Source organism: Protopterus annectens, chromosome 7.part0, assembly GCF_019279795.1.
Source record: "Protopterus annectens isolate FY-2018-M chromosome 7.part0, PAN1.0, whole genome shotgun sequence".
NCBI classification, from domain to species: domain Eukaryota; kingdom Metazoa; phylum Chordata; order Ceratodontiformes; family Protopteridae; genus Protopterus; species Protopterus annectens.
The window spans coordinates 1447310679-1447335114 of record NC_056739.1 but is presented as its reverse complement, the minus strand read 5'-3'; the positions used below and the strand labels follow the sequence as shown (position 1 = coordinate 1447335114).

Genomic DNA, 24436 nt, shown 5'->3' with positions numbered 1-24436 from the left:
CATTTTTTCAATTTTTGGATTAAATTTTGCTTAGTCTCTTCTCACATAACCTTAGTTGCCATAACAAAGCCTTTTAATCCATACTCCTAAATAATTAATCTTATCATGTCCTCATAAATATGGGTACTGCTGAACTAATCTGTGTGTGGATAAATAATCTACACCTATAAAATTTGTTTTAGCTTCATTCATTTTATATCCCAAAAAGACCTGAGACCATCTCAAAATGTTCCACAACACTGACATGTGCTTTTTTGGATTTATTGGGTACAAAATAATATCATCTGCAAATAAACCAACTCTTCTTGATTACCATACCAACTACACCCTTGCATTTCTGACTCCCTTATTTTCTTTGCCAGTTCCTCTGAATATTAAGCAAATAACAAAGGTAAAAAAGGACACCCCTGCCTGGTTCCTCAGTTCAAACGCAGCTTATCTGAGAAGAAATCTCCAACTGTAATTCTTGCCTCCAGTCCTTTATATATCCTTCAGATTAACCTTATTATTGCATCAGGGAAAGCAAATGCTTCCATTTACCAACATATAAAATCCCAGCTTACTCTGTCAAATGCTTTTTCTGTATCAAGACTCATCACGAACAGCGGTATATTCTTATATTCTGCTTCCCTCTGGATCATCATTGTGCTATTAAAGTTGTCAAATGTTTGCCTTTCCTCCACAAAACAACATTAATCAATATCTATCAGTTTTGGCAACACCTTTGCCATTCACTTAGCTAGTACAGACATAAACACTTTATAATCATGATTTAAAATTGATATGGGACTATATGAAGGTGTTTCTGAAGGGTCTCTGCCATCTTTATATAACACAACCACCACAGCTTTTGCTAAACAAAAGTTTACAGATCTCTTTCACTTTATTCCCTCCTAACTTCCAAACTTCCACAGGAATACTATCTGTTCCCGGAGACTTTCCTGAAGATTGATTATACGTCACAATTGTTATATCATCTCCTCATATTTTAACTGTTAGTTGTTGAGCCTTGTCTACCTCAAACCTTGACATAATTAAGTCTTCCAATAATTTATATTTTCGTTTTTTCATTTGTATAAAACACAATCATTTCCATTCTTACCACATGACCATCGGCAAGTGTTATACATTGTAGTCAATATACAAAGATGCTTTCTCATTCAATTTCGTTGTTATAAAAACTGCACATACAATAAGGATTTCAAGTCCATAGTTTGACTGTGTAATCATGTGTATATTTCTAGGTTCCTTTGTATCTTGTTACTATGTAGTATGTATGACGTTTTATGCTGATATGATGTTAAAGAAAGTCTTCCGTAAAGATTTGAATTTGTACTCTTTCTTGATGTCCACATTTCTGTGCTTTCTACAAAATTTCATAAAATTTCCAGAATATCTCTAAAACCTCTTTAAATGATCTCTGGTTATTTTTCTTGTTATAGGTTTCCTTAGTCTGGCTACTGCCTCCTCCTGCTCATTCGAGTTCAAACTGAATTGGGGGTTTATCTTGCTGAATTCAGTTCTATGAAGGTCACACTCTACAGCAGTTCTTCTCCACAGGAAATCACTTTCTAATGATATCCTGTACGTGTGAAGGTCACACTCTACAGCAGCTCTTCTCCACAGGAAATCACTTTCTAAGGATGCCCTGCACGTGTGAAGGTCACACTTTACAGCAGTTCTTCTTCATATTAAATCACTTTGTAAGGATGCCCTGGACTTGTGAAAAGCACACTCTACAGCAGCTCTTCTCCACAGGAAATCACATTCTAAGGATGCCCTGCACGTGTGAAGGTCACACTCTACAGCAGCTGTTCTCCACAGGAAATCTCCTTCTAAGGGTGCCCTGCACGTGTGAAGGTCACACTCTGCAGCAGCTCTTTTCCACATTAAGTCACTTTGTAAGGATGCCCTGCATGTGTGAAGGTCACACTCTACAGCAGTTCTTCTCCACAGGAAATCACTTTTTAAGGATGACCTACACGTTTCTGCATGTGCTGTATAACTGTGGATTTGTGTATCTATGTTTGTTGGTGTAGGATGCTTTCCCCTACACGAGGGCATAAAGGGGCTTGTGACCCTACACAAAACACTTACATTTTGTGTTTTCATCAAGTTGTTTTCTTGACAACTTGTAACTCAATGAGTCATAGTGGCACACACCCACATATATGTATATGTATATCTATAGGTATAGACACACACACACACACACACACACACACACACACACACACACACACACACACACACACACACACACACATGCATGTATCTATATATTGCATTCACCCTTGCCCAGGCCACCGTCCCTTATGCCTTGAGCTGTGGTTGAGAAGCTATGATTATGTTCAGTTCCTTATATGGTTAAATTAATTAGACTATGTAAAAAGTAAATTAATAAATAAAAATAACATAACGAAAGGACAAATGGAATGTTCTTTACTGTTTATCGCACACACATCTGCATATAGGTCTTGTGTTCATGGCCACCTAGCATATTGCATGTACATAGCTGATGCAAAAAAAAATATGAAATTCTAACTCATGGCATACTAAAGTTTCATGTACATATTTATACTGTGCTGACTGTATCATGTTTTCAGTTTGCATTCTCTGACTAGTCGCTCTTTTTTGGCTCTTATCATTTACTTATTACTCTTAGAAAATTAAATAAGGGATTATAGTAGTAAAGCAGACATGACTGACTGTCACCTTTTATAAACACTAATTACTGTATGTTAAAGATACATTATAAACTGCAGGCATGTTACTATTGACTAATAGCAATTTAAATTTCACCATCTGTTATCTAGATTTGCTGTTACACTTTTATTCATGGCGCTTATTTTAGATATACCTACAGGATGTGCAATGCTTTGTTGAGATGCATGACAGATTTAATGATGGAATATAGAATGCCAGCGCACAGTGGAGCACTGTTTAGTGAATGAAGTAAGACGTGCCCTCTTTACTGAAAAGAGAAAAATGCATCAGAGGTCTCTTTGCTTAACAAGGTGCAAACTGAGATATTGTTTTACTCATTGCTAATCTTTTTACAGTCGGTCATTACTGCCAATCATTTACACTTGTCTTCCAAAATAATTAAATGGACATTAAGATAGTTGTGAATACCGAAAACAGACTATATAAAGAAGAAGAAAGTCTGCCTGTAACATGACAGTTAAAGGACAATTGTAATGCGCGCTGAAGATGTGTTTCACCTGTCTTCTGAGTACATATAGTATTTCTCTATTTTGGTACTTGCTTTCAATTAGCTTCTCCAGTTTCAGTATGATAGTATAAGTAACAGGCAATGGCAAGAGATTGTAGCGACTTAACACTAAGTCACTGAATTATTTAAATATTCCTCTTACCTTGAAAAGTCAGCACACCCACACAAGTCAGCAGTACAAAGAAGCTGTGAAGCTCCTTTCTTCGAAACAGAAATGAGTTGACTTAAACATATGCTGTAAAGATTTAAAAAATAATTGGAGTATAGCTGTACCCTCTGCACATTCTGATATGGAGATGGCCCATCACAACAAGCAGTTCATGCATCAAGTTGAGCTGGCCATATAAGGACCCTCAATCTGCTTCTGTCAAGATGATGACTGTCCCATTTACTGCTGTGCCTTTCACAATGAGTTATGTTTCAAGCCAATGCACAAAAACTCTGTACAACATTCCATGCTTGCAACAGCAGCACAAATAGTGTACATATGCTTGTAGAGTACTAATCTGCAATACCATTCAAATAGTTTGTATACTACTATATGGCAGACTAGAAAACTTCAATAAATACATACATTCAGTGTGTGTGCGCGTGTGTGTGTGTGCATTTGTGTCACAGCTTCAATACACACAAAACAGTACAGTATGTGTGTATGTGTGGAGTGTGTTTGTATGTGTGTGTGTGTGTGTGTGTGTGTGTGTGTGTGTGTGTGTGTGTGTGTGTGTGTGTGTGTGTGTGTGTGTGTGTGTGTGCATTTGTGTCACAGCTTCAATACACACAAAACAGTACAGTATGTGTGTATGTGTGGAGTGTGTTTGTATGTGTGTGTGTGTGTGTGTGTGTGTGTGTGTGTGTGTGTGTGTGTGTGTGTGTGTGTGTGTGTCTGTGTGTGATTTACAGCTGATTATTTCAACTCCAATATTTGTTTTATTACGGTACTTATTTCCTATGCAGTGGATATAACTCTAAATGAAACATAGCATATGGTGCAATTACTTAAATAAAAGAATGTTACACATTTGCAAGGTTATTAAATCATATGTACTCTGAATACATTGCAAAAAGAAGTATTGATAGAATACATATGCACAGTGGAGAAATAGCAAAGATAAAAGATTAACAATCAAATGTAATATTTATTAAAGCAGGCTATTATCTAGCTATTAGCAAAATGGCTAGTTTCCAATTAAGTACACCATATCACATGTTATTAAGTCCAAATTCAATGGTGACTCACCAGCAGGGACCATTAATCTGAGGTCAAAGCTAATAATGAGAGAGAAGAGGCTTAAGTCCAAATAAACATTAGTCAGAGCCAAATACAGCCAGCTTTCAATGGACAATAGCTAAAAAAAAAAACATTGAAAAATGCCACAGAGCTATTGTTGCCACCTTTTCAAATTCTCAAATTGGGACATTTTTTGCAGAAGTTTGAAATTTTCCAGGGCAAACCCTACCCATGGCCACTACAAAGGACAGAACTTCACATTTTTTGCCAATATAAATGCTTATTCTTATAGAATTTGATTTGCATATGTTGTTTCAGACATTTAGGTGTGTCAGATACATACATTCTGTGTTATGCCACGAGTAAAGAAAACTTGGGAAATATATTTTTTGTCCTAAAATCTCATTTGCCATTTTTCACAGGAAACAACTGCCCAAAAAGGGAATGTCCTGAGCAAAGAAGGACAGGTGGTAATCCTGCACATAGCTAATAACACTTATACATTCTAGGCAGCCCACACTGTAAGTCCTCAACTCTGGAGGTGTTAAAAACTCTTGCTGGACTTACACTATCTCTGGAAAATCAAAGCCTTTTTAAAGGACATAATTAACATTGTTGCCAAACCTAGAAACTAGGAGTGATAGAAGACAGTCTACATGACTACACTCAGACAACTGCAGGGCAGTTGAGAGGCACTGATAAAAAATGCTACACTGTATCAAACTGGTGCAAGCTGAGAAAGAGCAAACAACTAAGTACAACTAAAATGGTAACTATATTAACAATTCATAAATGAGGTTTGGCAACAAACCAAATTGTCCTGGGACATTTTTAAAGGGGTTAGGTTGATATATTGATGGGAGTTTAAGTGGGTTGGGGAGGTGAAAGGATTAAATGGAGGGAGGGATGATTAGGAGGAAATGAGATAAGGGTGGGAAGGGGCTTAAGGGGTTTAAACAAGTGAAGCTGGGTAAGTAATCACATTTTGGTGTGAACTTGCTAGCCTCCCTCCCTTTTTTGTTGGCAGTTTGGTGGGGATGTTATGTTATTAGTTGGGGTAGACAGAGAAGAGGGACAGGCTTGCGCTCTTCTGTTTCCCTTCTGGTGTTTGGAGGTTTACTTCAAGGATTTGTGGAAAGGAAATGAGCAGGTAGAGGAAGTTGCTGAATAGGTAAGCAAACGGTGGTAAGGATGCTGCTTATTTGGTTGGTAATTCAATGAATGGTTTATGAAGTGAGACGGGACGCTGCTTCATAAGTAAAGTAAGTGAGCAAAAGTATGGACACTCCTTACTGAGCAGGATGAGCAGGTACGCTGTCCTGATTCACATTACAAGGAGTTTTATAAGTAAAATAAGCGAGCAAAGGTATGTACGCTGCTTACTGGGCAGGATGAGCAGATACGCTGTCCTGATTCACATTACAAGGAGTTTTATAAGTAAAATAAGCAAGCAAAGGTATGTACGCTGCTTACTGGGCAGGATGAGCAGATACGCTGTCCTGATTCACATTACAAGGAGTTTTATAAGTAAAATAAGCGAGCAAAGGTATGTACGCTGCTTACTGGGCAGGATGAGCAGATACGCTGTCCTGATTCACATTACAAGGAGTTTTATAAGTAAAATAAGCGAGCAAAGGTATGTACGCTGCTTACTGGGCAGGATGAGCAGATACGCTGTCCTGATTAACATTACAAGGATGTTTATGCTGTATTTAAAATCAACTATACTATGTCCAGTTGTAAATAAAAGTGGTAATCAAAGTTATGGAAGTTTAACAAAAGTCGTCAGATGTCATTCGGTGTAATGTGTTTATTGAAGGAGACTGGGACAATTCATGGATCTCTACAAAGCCACAGTATAAAATCCAACTAGATAACAAGAGTACATAGATGGCAGGATTCATGAATGCCTACATTAAATGTACACTGCTCTGAGTGAATAGACAACACAAGCAAAACTCCCACCTTCCTCCTCTTAATTTTAGTTTTCCTACTGATTTTCTTGTACCTTTAAATTTCGAGGGGGACTCATAAAAGTTAACACAAACTGTAGATTATGTGTACACTTAGTAAAATCTTTATGAGTGAATAGAGAGCAGAAAAAATGTGATAGGGATGTTCTTGAATACAGATCATATACACTTTGTGTAGGAGTTCATAAGTGCTGGACAGAGTGTAAATGTAGAAAACAGGATTAAATTGATTGAGTTCACCCATAAGTATTTGACTGTCACCTTTGTTGGACATGCCATTTAGTCTTGATTGTAAACTGGTGTAAGTTTGCTGTTGGTCTGGCATTAATGATAGTCACTCATTTATTTCAAAAGCAATTATTTGAACACATAACATCTAAAAACCTGGGCAAGTGCTATTCAAAACAGCAATACTTCAGACTTTTCAAAACACAAAAAAACTTTTTTTTTTTGGTGCAGGAGGGTATCTGACATGAGAGCAAGTCTGCACACCCTCACACTAGATAGATAGGTATGGCAAACTACATATGGTCAAGACCATATGATCAGCTATTCAAAACGTCAAAGTGTTTATATTGAGACTGCAGTATATTTGGTACTGACAATTTACTCTGAGTTGCTTGGCATGTCCAACAATAGTGGTAGTCAAATGCTTATGAGTGAAATCATTCATTTTAATGCTGTTTTCTATATTTAGAGTCTGGCTGAGATTCATGGAATCCTTCACAAAGTGTACATTAAGTGTACATGATATCTATCTATCTATATATATATATATATATATATATATATATATATATATATATATATATATATATATATATATATATATATATATATATATACATATACACATATACAAACATACATATATATATATATATATATATATATATATATATAAGAGTACATGATATCTATACATATATATATATATAAGTGTACATGATATCTATTTATTTATATATATATATATATATATACACACACACACACACACACACACACACACACACACACACACACATAATATTATACATATATGTGTGTGTGTGTTTGTGTGTGTGTGTATATATATGGATATACTTTGGATTGCGAACTTCATATGGTTGCGACCATAATATCAAAGTTTTGAAAGTTTAAAATGTCAATAAAGAAACAATAAAAACATTTTTTTTTATGTTTATGCAGGGGCACTTGTTCCCCTGCACCCCCACACTCCCCTGATAATTAAATATACCAACTCTGACATTGCACTACAGTGAAGAGAGTGGTAAATTTCCTATTCCGCACTGTATAGTGATCTCCATTTAAACTGGTCACACTTTCAAAACTTCAATCTTATGGTCTCAACCATATGAAGTTTGAAGTCTTGAAACTTTGATCTTCCAAAGTAGATACATACATATATATATATATATATATATATATATATATATATATATATATAAATTGGGTCTACTTCAAATAAATGAAATCCCTCTTACCTAAAAACAACATCGCCGAGACGAGATCTCCAGAACCTTAGTTTAACGAACAACCACATTAGCGAAACTTTTCCCAAAGTAAATAACCAGTTGGCCAACATGGGGAAATGTACTCTTTTCCCCATTGTAGTGTGATCCCAGAATTGGTATATTTGGTTAAGAGGGGTGTGTGGCACATAGCCCCCCACATTGGGGGTGTGGTGAACATAGCCCCCCATCAGGATGGGTTGGAGATAGTGCGGTGTATTTTTTTTGTACATTTTGGTCAACTGGATACTTACCATGAGAAAAGTTTCAGCAATGTGGTCATTCATTAAACTAAGGTTATGGAGATCTTGTCTCAGCAATCTTCAGGTAAGTGGGATTTTGTTTATTCGAAGTAGACCCATACACACACACACACACACACACACACACACACACACACACACACACACACACACATACACACACACACACAAACTTCTACAGAACATCAGCCTGCGTATGGCAGAGATGATATGGTTGACATTCTAAAACAGTGAAAACCGAAAACAATCAAAATCTGTATTTTTGCAGGGGACAAAGCAACTCTGAGTAAGTCACCAGTGCCAACTTTACTACGATCTCAATACAGATACTTTGACTTTTTGGATAGCCAATCATATGGTCTCAACCATATGCAGTTTGACTTTACAAAAAGTCAATTTTCTGAAGGGGAACCATATATACATATCTATCTATATATCTATGTATCTATATGTATATGCATCTAGATAGACAGATAGAGAGATACCAATTCCAAGATTCCTCAGACTTGGAGAAATCAGAGAAAATGAGGGAAATGCCACAATCATCTTCTCACTCTACTCTACGTTTTGCCACCATGGTGGAATGCGGACAACCTTTAAGGTTCTCTGATTGTTAATCTTTGTCAATCTGATGACAAACAGTATGACTGTCATTTGAATTTCTGTTTAAATAGGTTTGTTGATTTACAGCAACAGCTCTTTCTGCCAAAAATGCATCAAAACTAATGGTCTGGCCACAACCAAACTGGTACACTTTTGTTATTGTAATTGTTTCACAAAAAGCCGAACTAAGTTATTTGAACTTAAGCATATAAAGGTGACTGACACTTGCATAAGGGCTTATCAGGCAAATGAGCTCAAAATATACATTTTGTACATCTCACTGAGACAGATACCTGGTGTCAAAACCACGGCCTCAAGCTAAATGCCAAAAAGTGCATAGTCGTCCCCTTTGGAAAAAACTAAGTACCCACAAACTACCACATAGGTGTTAGCCCCCTAAATACGGAAGATGTAATAAGGGATCTGGAGACCCTAGTAGATAGTAATCTCTCCCTTGATAATCACATTGCCAAAGTGGTTAGAAAATCCTTCTATGTGGCCCACCTAATCAAAAAAGGGTTTGCATTCAGATCAAAAGAGGTCATTGTGCCCCTCTATGCATCACTCATCAGACCCATCATAGAGTACAATGCCCCATTTGGGATGTACCTTACAAGACACCTGCAACAGCTGGAAAGACCACAGAAGTACCTCACCAAGAAGATCACTGGCCTCAAACAGATGTCCTATGCAGCTCGACTGAAGAAACTCCAGCTAAACTCGGTTGCATACTGCCTACTCAGAGGTGATTTATACCTGACATACAAGGCCATGTCCAACCCAGAATTGTTGGACATGCTCCACATAAAGGAAACCATATCCCCTCGAGCCATACAGTCTAGGGATCTAAACCTCATCACAACAATAAGTTGGAAGTGCTGGAGGGATAGATTCCTGTCCCAGAGACTTCCCATGCTCTGGAACAAGATTCCAATCTACATTAGGCAGAGCTCCTCACTAACACTCTTCAAGAGAAACCTTGACGAGCGGATGTGAAATAAAAAGCTTACCCCGGGGATCACTTCAATGGCTCTACTGGACAGAGGCACAGGGAACTAATCTAAGGGGGGCGGTGAAAGCCAACACATTCCGACTATGCTTATAAATGCCTTCGGGCAGATAGCCTAGTACCTACCTATGAACCTAAATGAATTTTGATAGAGGAGTATGAAAGCCCAAAAGAAAGTAACTCACACACATGTTGTAAGGACAGAAAACAACTAGCTCTAAATGGGAGCTATTTATATTGTTGGCACCAACTGGAAAACCTTTTCTCTTTGCTTATATATGATTTTCCAGTAGTAGGTTTTCTTAACTCCATTAGTATCTGCTGCATCTCCTCAGTAATCAGATGCTAAAGGAAAATAAGAACCTATCATTCAGGCAGTCAGTTGACGTTGACTGGTGTCATAGTGTGTCAAACACCCTTGATCTTATTAATGGATCCTTTCTATAAGGAAGCTTGTAGTAATTGCCCGTGGTCATTTCCAAGAAAAGGAGAACCACTGTTGCCTGGGCCAGAAAGGGAGTCATTACAAAGATCTTGGGAGTTTCCTTCTGAATCTTCGGAAGTACCCTCAGCATCAGTGGAGAGTGTGAAAAAGCATACAGGAACATTCCCGTAAAAGAAAAAGGCATCTGTCCTAAAAGCCTTCTAGAGCAGAATCTTACCATCTGATTATTCAGAGAGGAGGCAAATGGGTTTACCACAGGAACTTCCCACATATGGTTCCAATCTTGGAAGACCCCCCAATCTAATTTGCATATGTGAGGGTCTGCCCTGTCCTGTTCATCTTATCTATCACACAGTATTTCACTGGCAGAATAATGGATGCTTGTAGAGTGAGATTATTTTATGAAGCTGTATCCCAAGCTAACATGGCTAGTCAGGGGGTATGACATGGTTCTCCCCTGCTTGAAGATGTATAGAATGACTGTGGTATTGTTTGAAACAACTTGAAGAGGTCCTAGGGACAAAAGATGATTCATAGAGTTGAGTGCCTAGATCAGGGCAAGCATCTCTTTCCTGTTTATGTGCTTGCATCTGTCCTAGGTGTCCCAAACACCTCATACTAATATCCTTCCCCAAGCAATGTACAAGATGTCTAAGATGACTGTTTTTGAACAGGAAGGGAACAGTGGTGATCTGAATATAGGGATATTTGATGTCTCCACCAAATAATTTTTTCTATGGACAAGCCCCAGCACTGGGATTTGAAAGGAGAAGGGATGTTGATGCTGGGACCAAACAGACCTCAGATACCACTGTATCTTTCTTATGTGGAGTCTTGTTACAGTTATGATAATCGTAGATACCAACAGACACAAAATCCTCAGGTATTTCCTCACATTGACTGAAGTCTGAATGGAAAACCATAGACATAGCTCTAGATATAGACCTATGTTTTTCCTGTGGAAGACAATTATGTATGTAGGAGTCAAAAAGGACTTTTGAATGTTCTCTTGGAATCCCAGCTTGTGTAAGAGATCTCTCACCCAAGTGAGACTTTGAAAAGACTCTGCAAAGATAAGCAAGTCATCTAAACATGGAAAAAAAGAAAATGGATGCCCTGTATCCTGCAATCAGCTGTGACTGGTACTGACTAATTAGTGAACAAATATGGTGCAGTGGGTAGTCCAAACGGTAATACAGAGACTGATTAAGTGTTCCAGACACACACACACACACACACACACACACACACACACACACACACACACACACACACACACACACACACAATTTAAGAAGCTCCTGAAGTCTGGATGAAAAGGAATGCGATGATAAGCATCTTTTAAATGTAGCATTACCTGGAAACTTGAACAAAGAAGAGTTAACAGATTGTGAAATTGTATCATTTTTAATTTAGGCAGTATCTTAAACAGCTATAAGAAAAAACATTCAGAACTTGTGTCCAAGCATCTTCTTTATTTGGCACTAAAAACACCCTTGAACAAAAACCTCTCCCATCTTGGAAAGGAGGGCCTGGTTCTGTCACTTCCTGGAACAGCATGAATTGAATGATAGGTAAACAGTTTGGTCTGGTGGATGAGGAATAACTTCCTCATAAGCAGGAGTACCATCTCACTACCAGCTATAACTTAGCACCCATTTGTGTGGAACTATCTCTTGCCAAAGAGGAAAATGGAAATTCAGATTTTCTGAAACTGAAAAGGGACTGCTACGGTGGGAGTGAGGAAGAAAGTCCCTTAATTAGTCAAACTGACTAGTTGGACTGACTTTGGTTTTGGGGGTCCATGAATTCTTTATGAACACCCTTGCCACTATGCCAACATTGGAATAGGGATTAGAAAATCCCTAGAAAATTAGAAAAAGGAGGGCAGAAAATCTTAAGAGTTTCTATGACTTAACCTACCCCTTTCATCATACTTTTTGATCAACTCTGCAGAAAAAGAACCAAAACGTGTATTTATTTCCAAAAGAACAAATATAATCTCATTATTACATCTTCATGGGAAGTTCTGAGAATGCAGCCATGAAAACGTCCTCAAAACAGTACCGAGGCCATAGCCCTGGAAGATTTATCAACTAAGTCAACAGAGAGCAGTGACTAGTGCAATAGAAACTATTAGGTAATTTAAAGCAGAATTTCCTCAAACGAAGAAACTGCAGACCAAGCATTCCTCATACTTCCACAATTAGTCAGAATAAACATGAACATGTAAGCCTGACAATTCAAAATTCTGAAAACCAAATTTGCAGAAACATGCACAATTTTCCTGTACCCATCGATAATCTTCCTATCATAGGGATTGTATGAGAAACAGTAGGATAGGAATTAACTGTTTATCAGCAGTAGGAATAACTTAAGCTATAGCTGCTGGGTCAGGTTTGGGGAGAATGTATAAAAACTTAAAAAGACTCAGGAACTTTATCCTTTCTATCTTCCTTTTATGGGCAGCATGCTAGCTGTAAAGAATAATACAGACAGAGACACACCTTATCCAATGCTGACAGAAGTGGAGAAAATGGGAAGGTGCAAGAAATTCCTTCTGTAACAGCTCATAACATTTTCTGAGGGACTAAACAGTGCCACATTCTGGAAATAATCTCAAAGAGAGAGAGACACTAAGGGAAAATTAGAAACTGAGCTCTCCTCTGATTAAGATTCAGAAAACCTATGAGCAAATATGTCCAGATTCAGAATCATGAGTCTGTTCTGGAAAGGGGGAATCCTTCTCTTTACTAGAAAGTAATAAATAAGAGTATCAAAAGTCTGAATAAAACAATAATCCAAACCAATAATCTACTTCTGTCTAAGGAAATTTGAAGAGGAGTAGATATACGATTAGTTTTCTGTTTCTTTTTCAAAGAAAACAAAAATGGGTCCAAGCAGTTGCTTCCCCAGGGATGGGCACAGTATTCTAACAAAACATGGAAGCCTTCCCTGTTCCCTTTCCCTGGACCAATAAGAGTGGGACCCCAACAGCTGCAGAAGATGTGGCTAACCCCTTCCCTGGTCCACAGGGGCTGTAGGTGCTACATCATAGGGGTCCAGAATAAAAGACGAGGGTCTGAGGCACAACAAATGGCCACAGAACATGTGGCTAACCCCTTCCCTGGACAACAGGGGCTGTAGGTGCTACATCAGAGGGGTCCAGGATAAAAAATGAGGGTCTGAGACACAACAAATGGCCACAGAACATGTGTCTAACCCCTTCCCTGGACAACAGGGGCTGTAGGTGCTACATCAGAGGGGTCCAGGATAAAAGACGATGGTCTGAGGCACAACAAATGGCCACCGAACATGTGGCTAATCCCTTCCCTGGTCCACAGAAGCTGTAGGTGCTATATCAGAGGGGTCCAGGAAAAAAGATGAGGGTCTGAGGCACAACAAATAGCCGCAGAAGAGTGACCCACCTAAGGCTGAGACAAATTGCTAGCCTGCTGTGGTGCCAAAGGCTGCTTGCTTAACTTTTTCCTTTTTATGGCTAGAAGAAGGACTACCATTGGGACTGACTGTTTGTTCCATGATCAAGTCTAAAATGATGCCTCTTTCCTGGGGAAAAGAAGCAGCAAAAGTTAGTAAAAATTTAGTATTTAAAAGTCACTTTTTCATACAAAAACACAGCTAAAAGCATTTTAACACACTCAACAACCCCAAAGTAAAATGAACAATTTCTCCACATATATAAAAATGCTTTTAAATACTTTAGACAACTTTTAAACTTACAGGAAAAAAGAGTGCCCTAATTTAAAACCACGATATAGTCTTATGACAGTTCATTATAACAGAAACTGTAAAACTACAATACAGTGTTATGACAGTCCATTATAACAGAAGCTATAAAACTACAATACAGTCTTATGACAGTCCATTATAACAGAAGCTCCTAGCTTTACAATAACTTTCACAAAGAAGAAAGTATTAATATTCAACAAAAATAAAATTGAAGTTGTTTTTCCCAAAGAGAACGTATCGACCGAGCTAAGGAAAGCATAAGCCAACAGTTGATCTTTGCAAACCTTAGAGGAGGGTACTCTTCAGCAGTGGAAAGCAATGAAGGGCTTCACACCCAAATTTATCTTTAAGTCAGCTCAGCTTGAACTGCCTGATAATTTGGATGTATGTAGGGTATGCTACTTCTATTTTTCCCCTCGTCTACCACTCTCCTACCCCCTGAACCACAACCTGCAAATCCTAGGTTCTTTTTTGTTGAATCCTTTAATGGCACCATCATAGAGCCCGTCTCCCACACCAAGCTATTAGGTGTCACTATTGACCACAAGCTCAAATTTGATATGCACATTGCCCAAACCATTAAGTCAGTTAACAAGAAACTAGGGTCAATGTACAGAATCAGGAACTTTCTCACTCCTCATGCTAAATTAACCATTGCCCGCACTCATCTCCTTTCCACCCTACTGTATGCCTCCCCCATATTTTCCTTCCTTAATAAACATGAGCTCAATAAATTTTCTACCACCTACCACCATATAGCCAGATTCATTACTGGAACACCCTATCGTACCCACCATTGCCTCAACCTCATGAATCTAGGCTGGTTAGAACTGCCCAATCTTCTTAAATTCAATCAACTTACTGAAGCATTTAAAATTATAAATCAACCAGACAAACCCCCTCACTGAGTAAAATCCTGACTCCATACACCAACTTAAGTTCCCTTCGGTCTTCAAACAGTAATCAAGTATCAACCATCAAATCTAATAATTTGGGCGGCGATGCTCTTTATGCTAACTCTATTGGAAAGCAATGGAACTCCTTCCTAACTACCTTAGACTCATGCCATCACTTTACCTATTCAAAAATAATCTCAGAGAATATTTAAAGTCCCACTGGTTGTGCCCTGTCTAAACCCAGACTAATTCCTATAGGTTTCTTAGTTCCCTTCACCCTTCTCACTTACAAGCTATCCTCTACCATTTTACTTCCTCCACTGGTACGCATGTCATGTTACCAACATAGCTTGTTCTGTCACCTCTCTAGCTTAAGCATTTTCTTTTTTCTTCTAGTATGTATATACTGATGTCATACTGTTTTGTTATCTTTATAATGTTGTTCCTCTTTCTAATTGTAGTGTGTTATTTTTCTCATTATTGGAGCTTTTCTCCTCGGGCCTCTACTGAAAAAGGATATGTATCCAGCTAGACTAGCCCGGTCAACAAATGTAAAATAAATAAATAAATAAATATACTTAAAGCTAATACAACAATTATCATGATGAATCTAAATCATTTACCTCCTAAAATAATACACAAGCTTGAAAAAAAAATGATAGGAAAATGTGAGATGTTTTCCAAAAAAATAATAGAAGCGTGTCTGCTAGCTAAACTTTAGCTACATGTTTTAGCAGGAGGAACTGAAAAAAGGACAATTTGGGGGAAGGCAAAGGTGTGTTTTGGAGTTTTAACCCTATTGTTAACCAGAAAGCTGGGTCAATGAAAAGTGAACCTATTTTAGTCATGACATAAGCACAAGGAATTTAGAAGTGTGACATACAAAATGCATGGTTATATAAAAATACAAATAATAACATTCATAGAACATATATTTGTACATGATGGAGAAAGCACTTGTAGTACTTTTGTGCAGTACCTGAAGACCAAAGCATTCATGACCTTGGAAAGGAAGGGTAGCAGTGTTAACCTGCACTGAAGAAAGCTACAGCAGCTTAGCCAGGACCTCCTTTCAAGAAGGATGATGGAAATGAGTCTAGGCAATCGACAAAAAGACAATATTGTTGATGGACACATGGAATAAGGGTGAGGGAAAATAGTAACATGGTAAAAACTACCCACAGATGTGCTTAGATCTCCATGGGGATGGAATAATAAAACAACTACATTTCAGAATAAAATAATTTTTTGCAAAATATTAAAATAAACATTCATGTCAATAAGGAACATAATTAGAACTCACACATTTCTTTTTCTAGAAAGGCAAAACAAGTGACATGCAGAACTAAAGATTAGTACATCATAGAATCAAACATGGATTAGTATAACATCAGGAAAATAATTGTTGCGATGTGTCTTCAGAGTAGATCAGAAGCCAGACGTAAGGTATATAATTAACTTCTAGTCAGAACAAGTTTTATTTTACAGTAAGTAGGTGTGCAGATATATCAGCTAAAGGAAATATTTAAGGACAACAAATTATACAGACAAGAGGCAGATGTCAGGAAGTAATGTATATTCAGGTTATAGGACATGTTGCTTGTAAACAGCAGGTTATGAATAATATGGATAGGTTTATGTAAGAGAGAGTTACCAAATAATTCTGTATGCGGCATATATAAAGACTTTTTTGTATTAAAAGTGCAGGATATTTTAAAAGTGTAGAAGAAAATCTACTTACAGGAAGCAGAAATGCTGAAGGATATAACTTTATGTAGAAGGGGAAGGATGAAATAACTGTGTACAATGAATTTTCTATTTATATTGATTAGCGGTGCATAGGCACTCAATAGGAATCTTGCAAGACATCATGAAGTTACATATGATATGTATGATTTGTTAACTACGTATGTGGGGTGGTCCACTGTCCTTGGGTCTCCTTAGAAAAGAGGCTATTAGTCTAGTGGAACTAACTCAGTCAACAAAGGATAAATAAAATACAAAAATGTCAGAAAAGCAAAATTATTATGTATATAACTAAGGAAACTCTTGCTGAGATCATAGTACAGTGGGAACAAGGGAATATTCCCTTTTCCCCACTGTAGTGCAATCTCGGACTGAGAATATTAAAGTAGGGGGTGTGGGGGTGTAGGGGGCTTGCCCCCCTGCATAAAACTGTATAGTGTGTCATTTTATTTTTATTTAGTTTTTATTTTTTTATTTCGCGAAAGTGCATTTTCAATGGAATGCACTTTCGCAGAAGTGAGTTCGACAAAGTATGGTTCGATGAACTGTACTTTCGATTTAACAACATAGACCCATATATATATATATATATATATATATATATATATATATATATATAAAGAAAGAGAGAAAGAAAGAGAACAAGGGAGGACAGGAGAGTGTTTAGAATAGTTCATCAAACGTTATGTTTTAGGAGGTGGGAAGAAACTCATAAACCTTCCACACAAACACAATGACAACATGTAAACTCCAGGCAAACAGTACTTGGAAGAAAGTCTTCATATTTGACCTTGGAGTTATGAGAGACAGAGATCTTACCTCTCAGCCACTGTGCTCCATAGGTAGGTGGAGGTAACTAGGAGAAGGACGTATGGAACTGGGGATGTGGATCTATTTGTGGTCAGGGAAGTATCAGTTGGAGTACATTTGTGCATTGCTCGCAGCAAGATAGAAGACATGCATAATGTGGAACCGTAAAGGAGTTCATGAAATGTAACAGGGAAAAGTGTGAAGTTAAATTGGATTGAATTATTCAAAAATCGGGTTACATATATAAGGAAACCAACAGCTGGCCTGACTGTGACAGAAAAAAATTCTGAAATTATTCATGTACTGAAGGTTCAAATCAGTTACAAAAATAGCATTTGAAAATATGATTCCTCCTTGAAGTCAGTCGCTAAATGAGTGACTAAACTACAATGCTCTGGTAAAATTCAGGAAAGGTGTCAGGCTACAGTTGTATTATCACAGCAAAATTCACTTGAATTCACCAAGGAGTAATTGTTCAGCTAAAAACACAAGATGTCAAAGAAAAAATGGATAACAATTTAACCAGTGATCACATTTGAGGTTACCTTATTACTGATGATATGTGGCTTGCTTCAGCAGTCACATGAAGAAGGCTCAATATTCAGTAAGATATGATTCAGCTCATTGTATAGGCAGGCAGGTATCACATGAGGTGTAATGTAAATGTGTACAAGACTTTGATTAGGCAAGTGCTACCTGAGGTAATGGGGGGATCTATCAATGTTTTTCTAATTGTCTTCTGCTCTCAGAAGACTGAGAGTAGTATAAGGGAAACTGCACCGCATGGGTGCACTGTGTGAAAGGTGAGTAATAACAAGAGGAAAAAATAAAGTCCTTACACATCCACAAATTCCCGACATGAGTGCATGTGCTCTTTGATAAACTACTTCCTGTCACATGGTTCAGTTACCTGTAGTATGACTGTAGAGTATATGCTAGTGTTGCTGTGTCCATCCTGTGAATGAAATATAAAGTCTGTGGCTAATGTGGCAACCACAAATGTTGGCTGTGTATGCTGCTCTGGAATGTAGTGGAACTGTCTTAATAAATTCTGACACAAATCGTACAGTTTAGATTAGAGCTTACCACCTCTTTTTGGATGCAGTGGTGGTACTGCGGTAGTGTTGTCGCCTCACAGCAAGACGTTGTCCCATTTGATTCTCAGCTAGAGCATCTTCTGTGAGGAGACATGCGTGAATGGGCGTACCTTCATTGAAGGTTGTGCGTCACGGCTGGTAACTCGGCACTACCAATCATTAGCGGACCGGAGTTCCACTGTGGCGACCCCTAACTGGGAAAAGCCGAAAGACACAACAACAACCTCTTTTTAGATGCTCACTGCATATAGTTATCAATCCATTTCATACCCTAATGTGCAGTGCAACTGAGATATGTCAGAATATACTGGGGTTAGCAATTTGTTTATTTTATTTGTGAAAGCATACTCTTTTTTTGAAGCAATTTCATAACTGGACCATCTTCTTCATTTCATATGCAGAGCAAGTTGTTATCTCAGAACTACAAAATACAGTTTTAATTCATTTCATGCACCCTGTTTACAACCAGAAAAACGTAAGCATAACTTAGAACAAATGATTTAAGTGTCACTTCCAAAAGATACACAAATTACATCCTGCACTGGGCACCAACAAATGATTTTCTAATTATTTTGTAGTTCTATACATAAATGACTATGCAGAAAAAAAATAAATTACATGTATTGTGATGCTTTCTGGATCAAGACGAAACTCACAATATTATTTAAGTTATTTGGTATTAAAAAGCTATAATATAATACTAGTTTTGAATAGTTAGAAAGGGCATGCAATTTACTAGCATTCATCATCATACTAACAAAGAGAAAACATGGTAGAGTTTGCATGGGATACGAAAATTGCATTATATAATATTTAAACAGTAAAATATTACCGGTCATCAAGCAAAATATACATTATTTTGTTTTATACAGTATGTAAGAAACATCTGTTCCAAATAGCATATACAAGAATCATGTATGATTAAAGCATTGAATATAGCTACACTTACAAACACGTTTTTTTACTGTTACAAGGTACAGACCAGTGGATATATCTGCACATGCTACTATATCCAGGCCATAGCATATATTCCTAATTTAGTAATACACAAACAATGAAACAGGCAATCTACAAGAAAGTATACATGCAATACCTCCTTCTTAAAAAAGAACAGTTTTGTTCTCATTGAGAAGCCATGACTGCAACCTGTTGTGGATTCCAGATGTAAACAACAATAAATGAATCAAAGCAAAGTATAAACAGAAATAAAATATAAGGGCATCAAATTAAAATGTGCATCCTATTTGGTAAGAATACTGTCAACCTGTCAGCACTAATGGCTGAACTTGCAAACTAGGCAGTCACAAGTGCAAAGATTCCGAATACATAAATGAGTCTGTCAAAATGTTTTTGCACCTTAGTAATAAGCAACGGATCTTTCTGTAAACAATAAAAGATAGACTGTACACATATATGTAAATGAAGTGATTAATCTTCTGCTTGTTAACTGTTTTTTTTCTGAATTCATAGACACCTTTCCAAACATCTGTAGTTAATAATAGTAATAGTAATGCCTGTCATTTCACAGTCACAGGTTTCCTTATGCTAACAGTGAACATTACCTGTGCTGCTTATCAATGCAAATACATTTCATAGTGTTTACACATTTTATGAAATTAGCATTTTGTATTGACATATTTTAATTACTTACCCCTCCGACTTTTTCAAAATGGTCTCTGTCTGCATCAAAATTGATTAGTTGTCCATTAAAGTACCATGAAAAGGCAACACCCAGAGAAGGATCATGGGATACTTGACAAGGAAGGACTATGCTTTCTCCAACAATTGCCTCCATATTTGCAGGTGGAATTATAATCCTTGTTGCATCTGTATGAAGATAAAAGAGTGCATTATAATCACGCATACAGAGCCTTTCAGCCTGAATATACTGTAAAAAAATAATGTCAAAACTTGATTAAATATAATAGGATGGTTTATTTCAAAGGCAGTGCTCTTCAGTGACAAATCCCTTTTTGGAGAATGACTTTTAAATAGTAAAGTGAATGCTGAAACAAGAGTGCATGAGTTCAAAAAAAATGTTCTTTCTGCAACATTCATTATCCAGACTTGCATTCACTAATTAGCTAGCTTCTGTAACTAGTAGGAATATCTGTCAGCAAACAAAACAGTAATTAAACGCACACAGGATGGTATTCATAGTCAGACTGCAAAATTACATAGTGCAGTCATGCAACTGAAATCTAGAATGTGCAGCAAAATAGTCATTCTTAGAACCATGTAGTGCAACAGGGAGACAAATTAAAAGGCAAAGGAAAATAGGTATGCAAATGACTGCATAAGGATATACAAATGAAGTAGAACAGTCTAATCAGTGTATAGTAACATGAGTACAAGACTGGGGGAAAGCAGATTGTGATTTATCGTTGTCATGTGGGTAGTAGTGCAGGCACTTGCATCTGCGCATAAAGGAAAAAGTGCACCCATGTTTGTAATATTGCAAGAACAAAAATGTTTGGAGCAGTGGTGGCTATTGTCATCGGGATTTACTTAGCATGGCTAGCATCTTCCTGGACATGCTCACAGCTACTGGACTTTCAAATGGACAGATACACTATATAGGAAATGGTTGACCTGTATGACCCACATACTGAAAATGGTTGACTGCACATACTTCCCATACTAGTGGATATCAAGGTATGTTTAGCTCTTACCTTTGGGTTACAGGGCATGTCAAGAGACAAATTAAGTATACATTGGCTATATCAAAGGCATTGGCCTATAGAATGCTCATGATTCTGCTCAGTAAATTGCACTGTAGGTGGATGAGCACACCTGTGTCCCTATCATGGCAAAGGAGACAGCCATCATCACTCATGGCTTTTATGATATTTCCCACCTGTCTGCTGAGACGTAAACTTTGTACCTATATGACAATAAACTTCCCACCTGGTGACCACAGATGGCATTACATTAATAAGAAGGGCTACCATGCCATCAACTGCAAGGTGGTGTACAATGTACAGGGTCTTATAACCCATATGTACACAGCACTGTGGTAGTGCCTATTACTCCCATTTAAGGTATATAACTCATCTATATCATTACTTGTTGGTGTGTCCCATCACACAGGACCACCTTGTAGGTACATGCAGGTGCAGTGTTGTATTAGAATATCCAAAGTCAAAGATGGTATGTACATTTCTTCCCCCCACTGATCTCAACCCACCATCCTTCATGTCTCTACTTTGTCACAAAATAGCTAAACATCAGTATAGCAGAGCCCACACCCAAAACAAGAATGTATTGAGCTGAAATCTCTGTTCCAATGCCTAGACACATGTGTGGAAGCACTGCAGTATGCACGTGCCAAAACCAGTCAGCTGTTTGCAGCATACTGCAAGGTAAAAAGTACGATCCATATTTTATTTATTTTATTTTATTTTACATTTGTTAACTGGGGGTGTCTGACTGAGCCAAAATGGCCCTTTTTCAGCAGAGGCTCAGGAAGTAAAGCTCCACATAGAAAAATTACAGGTACATTTAGATATTTAGACATGTATACACACAAATTACAATAGACATGTTTTTACTGTGGTATGCTGCACATCAACAGTTACAGTGGAGAGAACAAACAAGAAAATATTAATTTAAAAATAAAGGTAATTAATAGATTTGTTGTATACAGCTGAAATGTGGAACATAAGTAGAATACATACATAGTACACAGGTACAATACATACATTGTACACTAGCCAGCGTTTGTGAGTAAGAGTCAAAACTATTATCAAGTACTTTAGGTTTAGTATGTGTACCTTTCACTAGCCTGGGGAGCAGTCATGGTACTGCCAACTTTGCTTGAGATGTTGCCTAATGAGGTTTTTAAAGGAGGCTTTGGACAATGTGCTTTGTATGTTAGTGGGGAGAGAGTTCCATTTTTAGCCACTGAACTACTATATAGTGTGTCTCCAAAACTATTGTAGCTGTTGGGGACTTCTAGTAATAGTTTGCTTGATGATCTAAGAGGCCTTTTGGGTGAGTGATGCTGTACTAGGTTTTTGAGGGCAGGGCACTTATTGGGGAGGTAATAGATAGAATGATAGAGGCAGAGCTGATTGTAGATTAGGAGGTTGGGCAGTTCAAGCCAGTGGAGCTGTCTCAAAGCAGTACAGTGATGAGTTCTACATGAGCAATTTGCAGCAGTGCAGGCAATTCTGTTATAGCAGGCTTCCATTTTGCTTAGTTCAGTTTTGTTGATATTAGTCAGAATGGGATATGCATAGAGTAGGGTGGATAGAAGCTGGGAGCGAGCAATGGATGATCTTGTGTTGTTGGTAAGAAATGGTTTGATACGGTAGAGTGATCCCAGTTTGGCATGTACTTTTTAAATAGTTAAGTTGAGATGACTATCAAATTTTAGGTGGGAGTCTATGGTTATTCCCAATAGCTTAGCCTGTGCAACTGGAGCAATTGGAGTAGCATTTGTTGAGTAGATAGTGAATTGACTGTTATCAGTGTTTTTGTTAGAACTGGTCATAATCATAACCTGAGTTTTCTTTGTATTGAGGATAAGTTGGGCTTTGGTAAGGTAGTTTTCAACGTCAGAGAATGCTAGTTGAGTTGTTTGCAGGAGGGTGGGAATGTTTTGTGCAGCACAGATTAAGGTAGTATCATCTGCATACTAAATGATAGATGCATGCTGTGTGGAGGTATGGAGGTAATTTCTGAAGATTGTGAATAGTAGTGGTCCTAAGATAGAACCCTGTGGGACTCCTATATTTATGGGCAGCTGGGGAGAGAGAGAATTTTCCCATTTCACAGCTTGGTACCTGTCAATTAAGTAGCTTTGGAACCAGGTAAGAGTGGAATTTGATAGGTGATATTGGTTTAGTTTGTTTAGCAGGATTTGGTGCGAGGCTGTGTCAAATGCTTTAGACATATCCAAAAAAAGAGTTGACACCTGCAGGCATTCGTTTTTGAGATGGTTTACTGTGTCTGTGAAGCAGAGGAGGGCTGTAGTGGTACTATGGGTAGGTCTGAAACCATGTTGAGTAGGTGACAAGATGTTGCTGTCTAGGAGATATTTTAGCACCTGGGTATAGATGCAATGGGTCTGTAGTTATTAAGTTCAGTGGAGGTCCTGCCTTTATGTATGGGTGTAACATAGGATATTTTCCAGAGTTTGGGCATATAGTTTTCAACAATTGATCTGTTTATGAGAGTGGAGATTGGGATAGCAATAGCATCTGCTGTGAGTTTCAAGAAATAGCTGGGGAGTAGGTCGACTGCTGTTGATGAGGTTTTTAGTTTGGAGAGCATACTTTTGATTGAAATGGTGGAAACTGTTTTGAGGGTAAAGCTTGTATTAGTGTTACTTGTGTTGGGGGGGTAGTGAGGTTGGAACTGTCCTGTGATACTAAGGATAGAATTGAGTTCACAACGTGGGAGTTGAATTGTGTTTCGATGGGAACTTTAGTGTTAGGGGTAGCTGGTTTGGGGGTAGCCTTTTGGGTGGGTTTTAGTAGCTGGTTTACATTTTTCCAAAATTTTGGGGGGTTGTGTTGGTAATTAGTTTGTAATATCGTGTAGTAAGATTTTTTGTCTAGCCTAATGCATTTTTTTGCATGGTTGCGCAGTTCTTGGTACTTATTTAGGCTTTGTGTTTCTTTGATTTTTGTTAGTAAAGCCAAGCAGTGCCTCTGGACTTGAGGATTTGTTTAGTTTCTTTACTGAGCCAGGGGTTTCTAGAGGTTTTAACCTTGATTTTGCACAATGGAGCGACAGTGTCTAAGAGTTGTAGAAATGTTTTGTTGAAATATGCTACAGCCTGGTCAAGTGGGAGGTGCTTAAGGGGGGGGGTCCAGTCATAGTTACAGAGTAAAGTATTGAGGACTTCTGGAAAGAAATCT

General features: G+C 37.8%; 1 protein-coding gene across 2 annotated transcripts in view; it reads right to left on the bottom strand.

The window, feature by feature from the left end:
* Nucleotides 1-24436, bottom strand: part of CNTN4 (contactin 4) — a 3809844-nt gene that overhangs the window by 239711 nt on the left and 3545697 nt on the right. For both annotated transcript variants that reach the window (XM_044078010.1, XM_044078011.1), the window contains exon 14: nt 20221-20396. In XM_044078010.1, coding sequence (XP_043933945.1) covers nt 20221-20396 — 176 coding nt within the window. The remainder of the gene's footprint in view (nt 1-20220; nt 20397-24436) is intronic.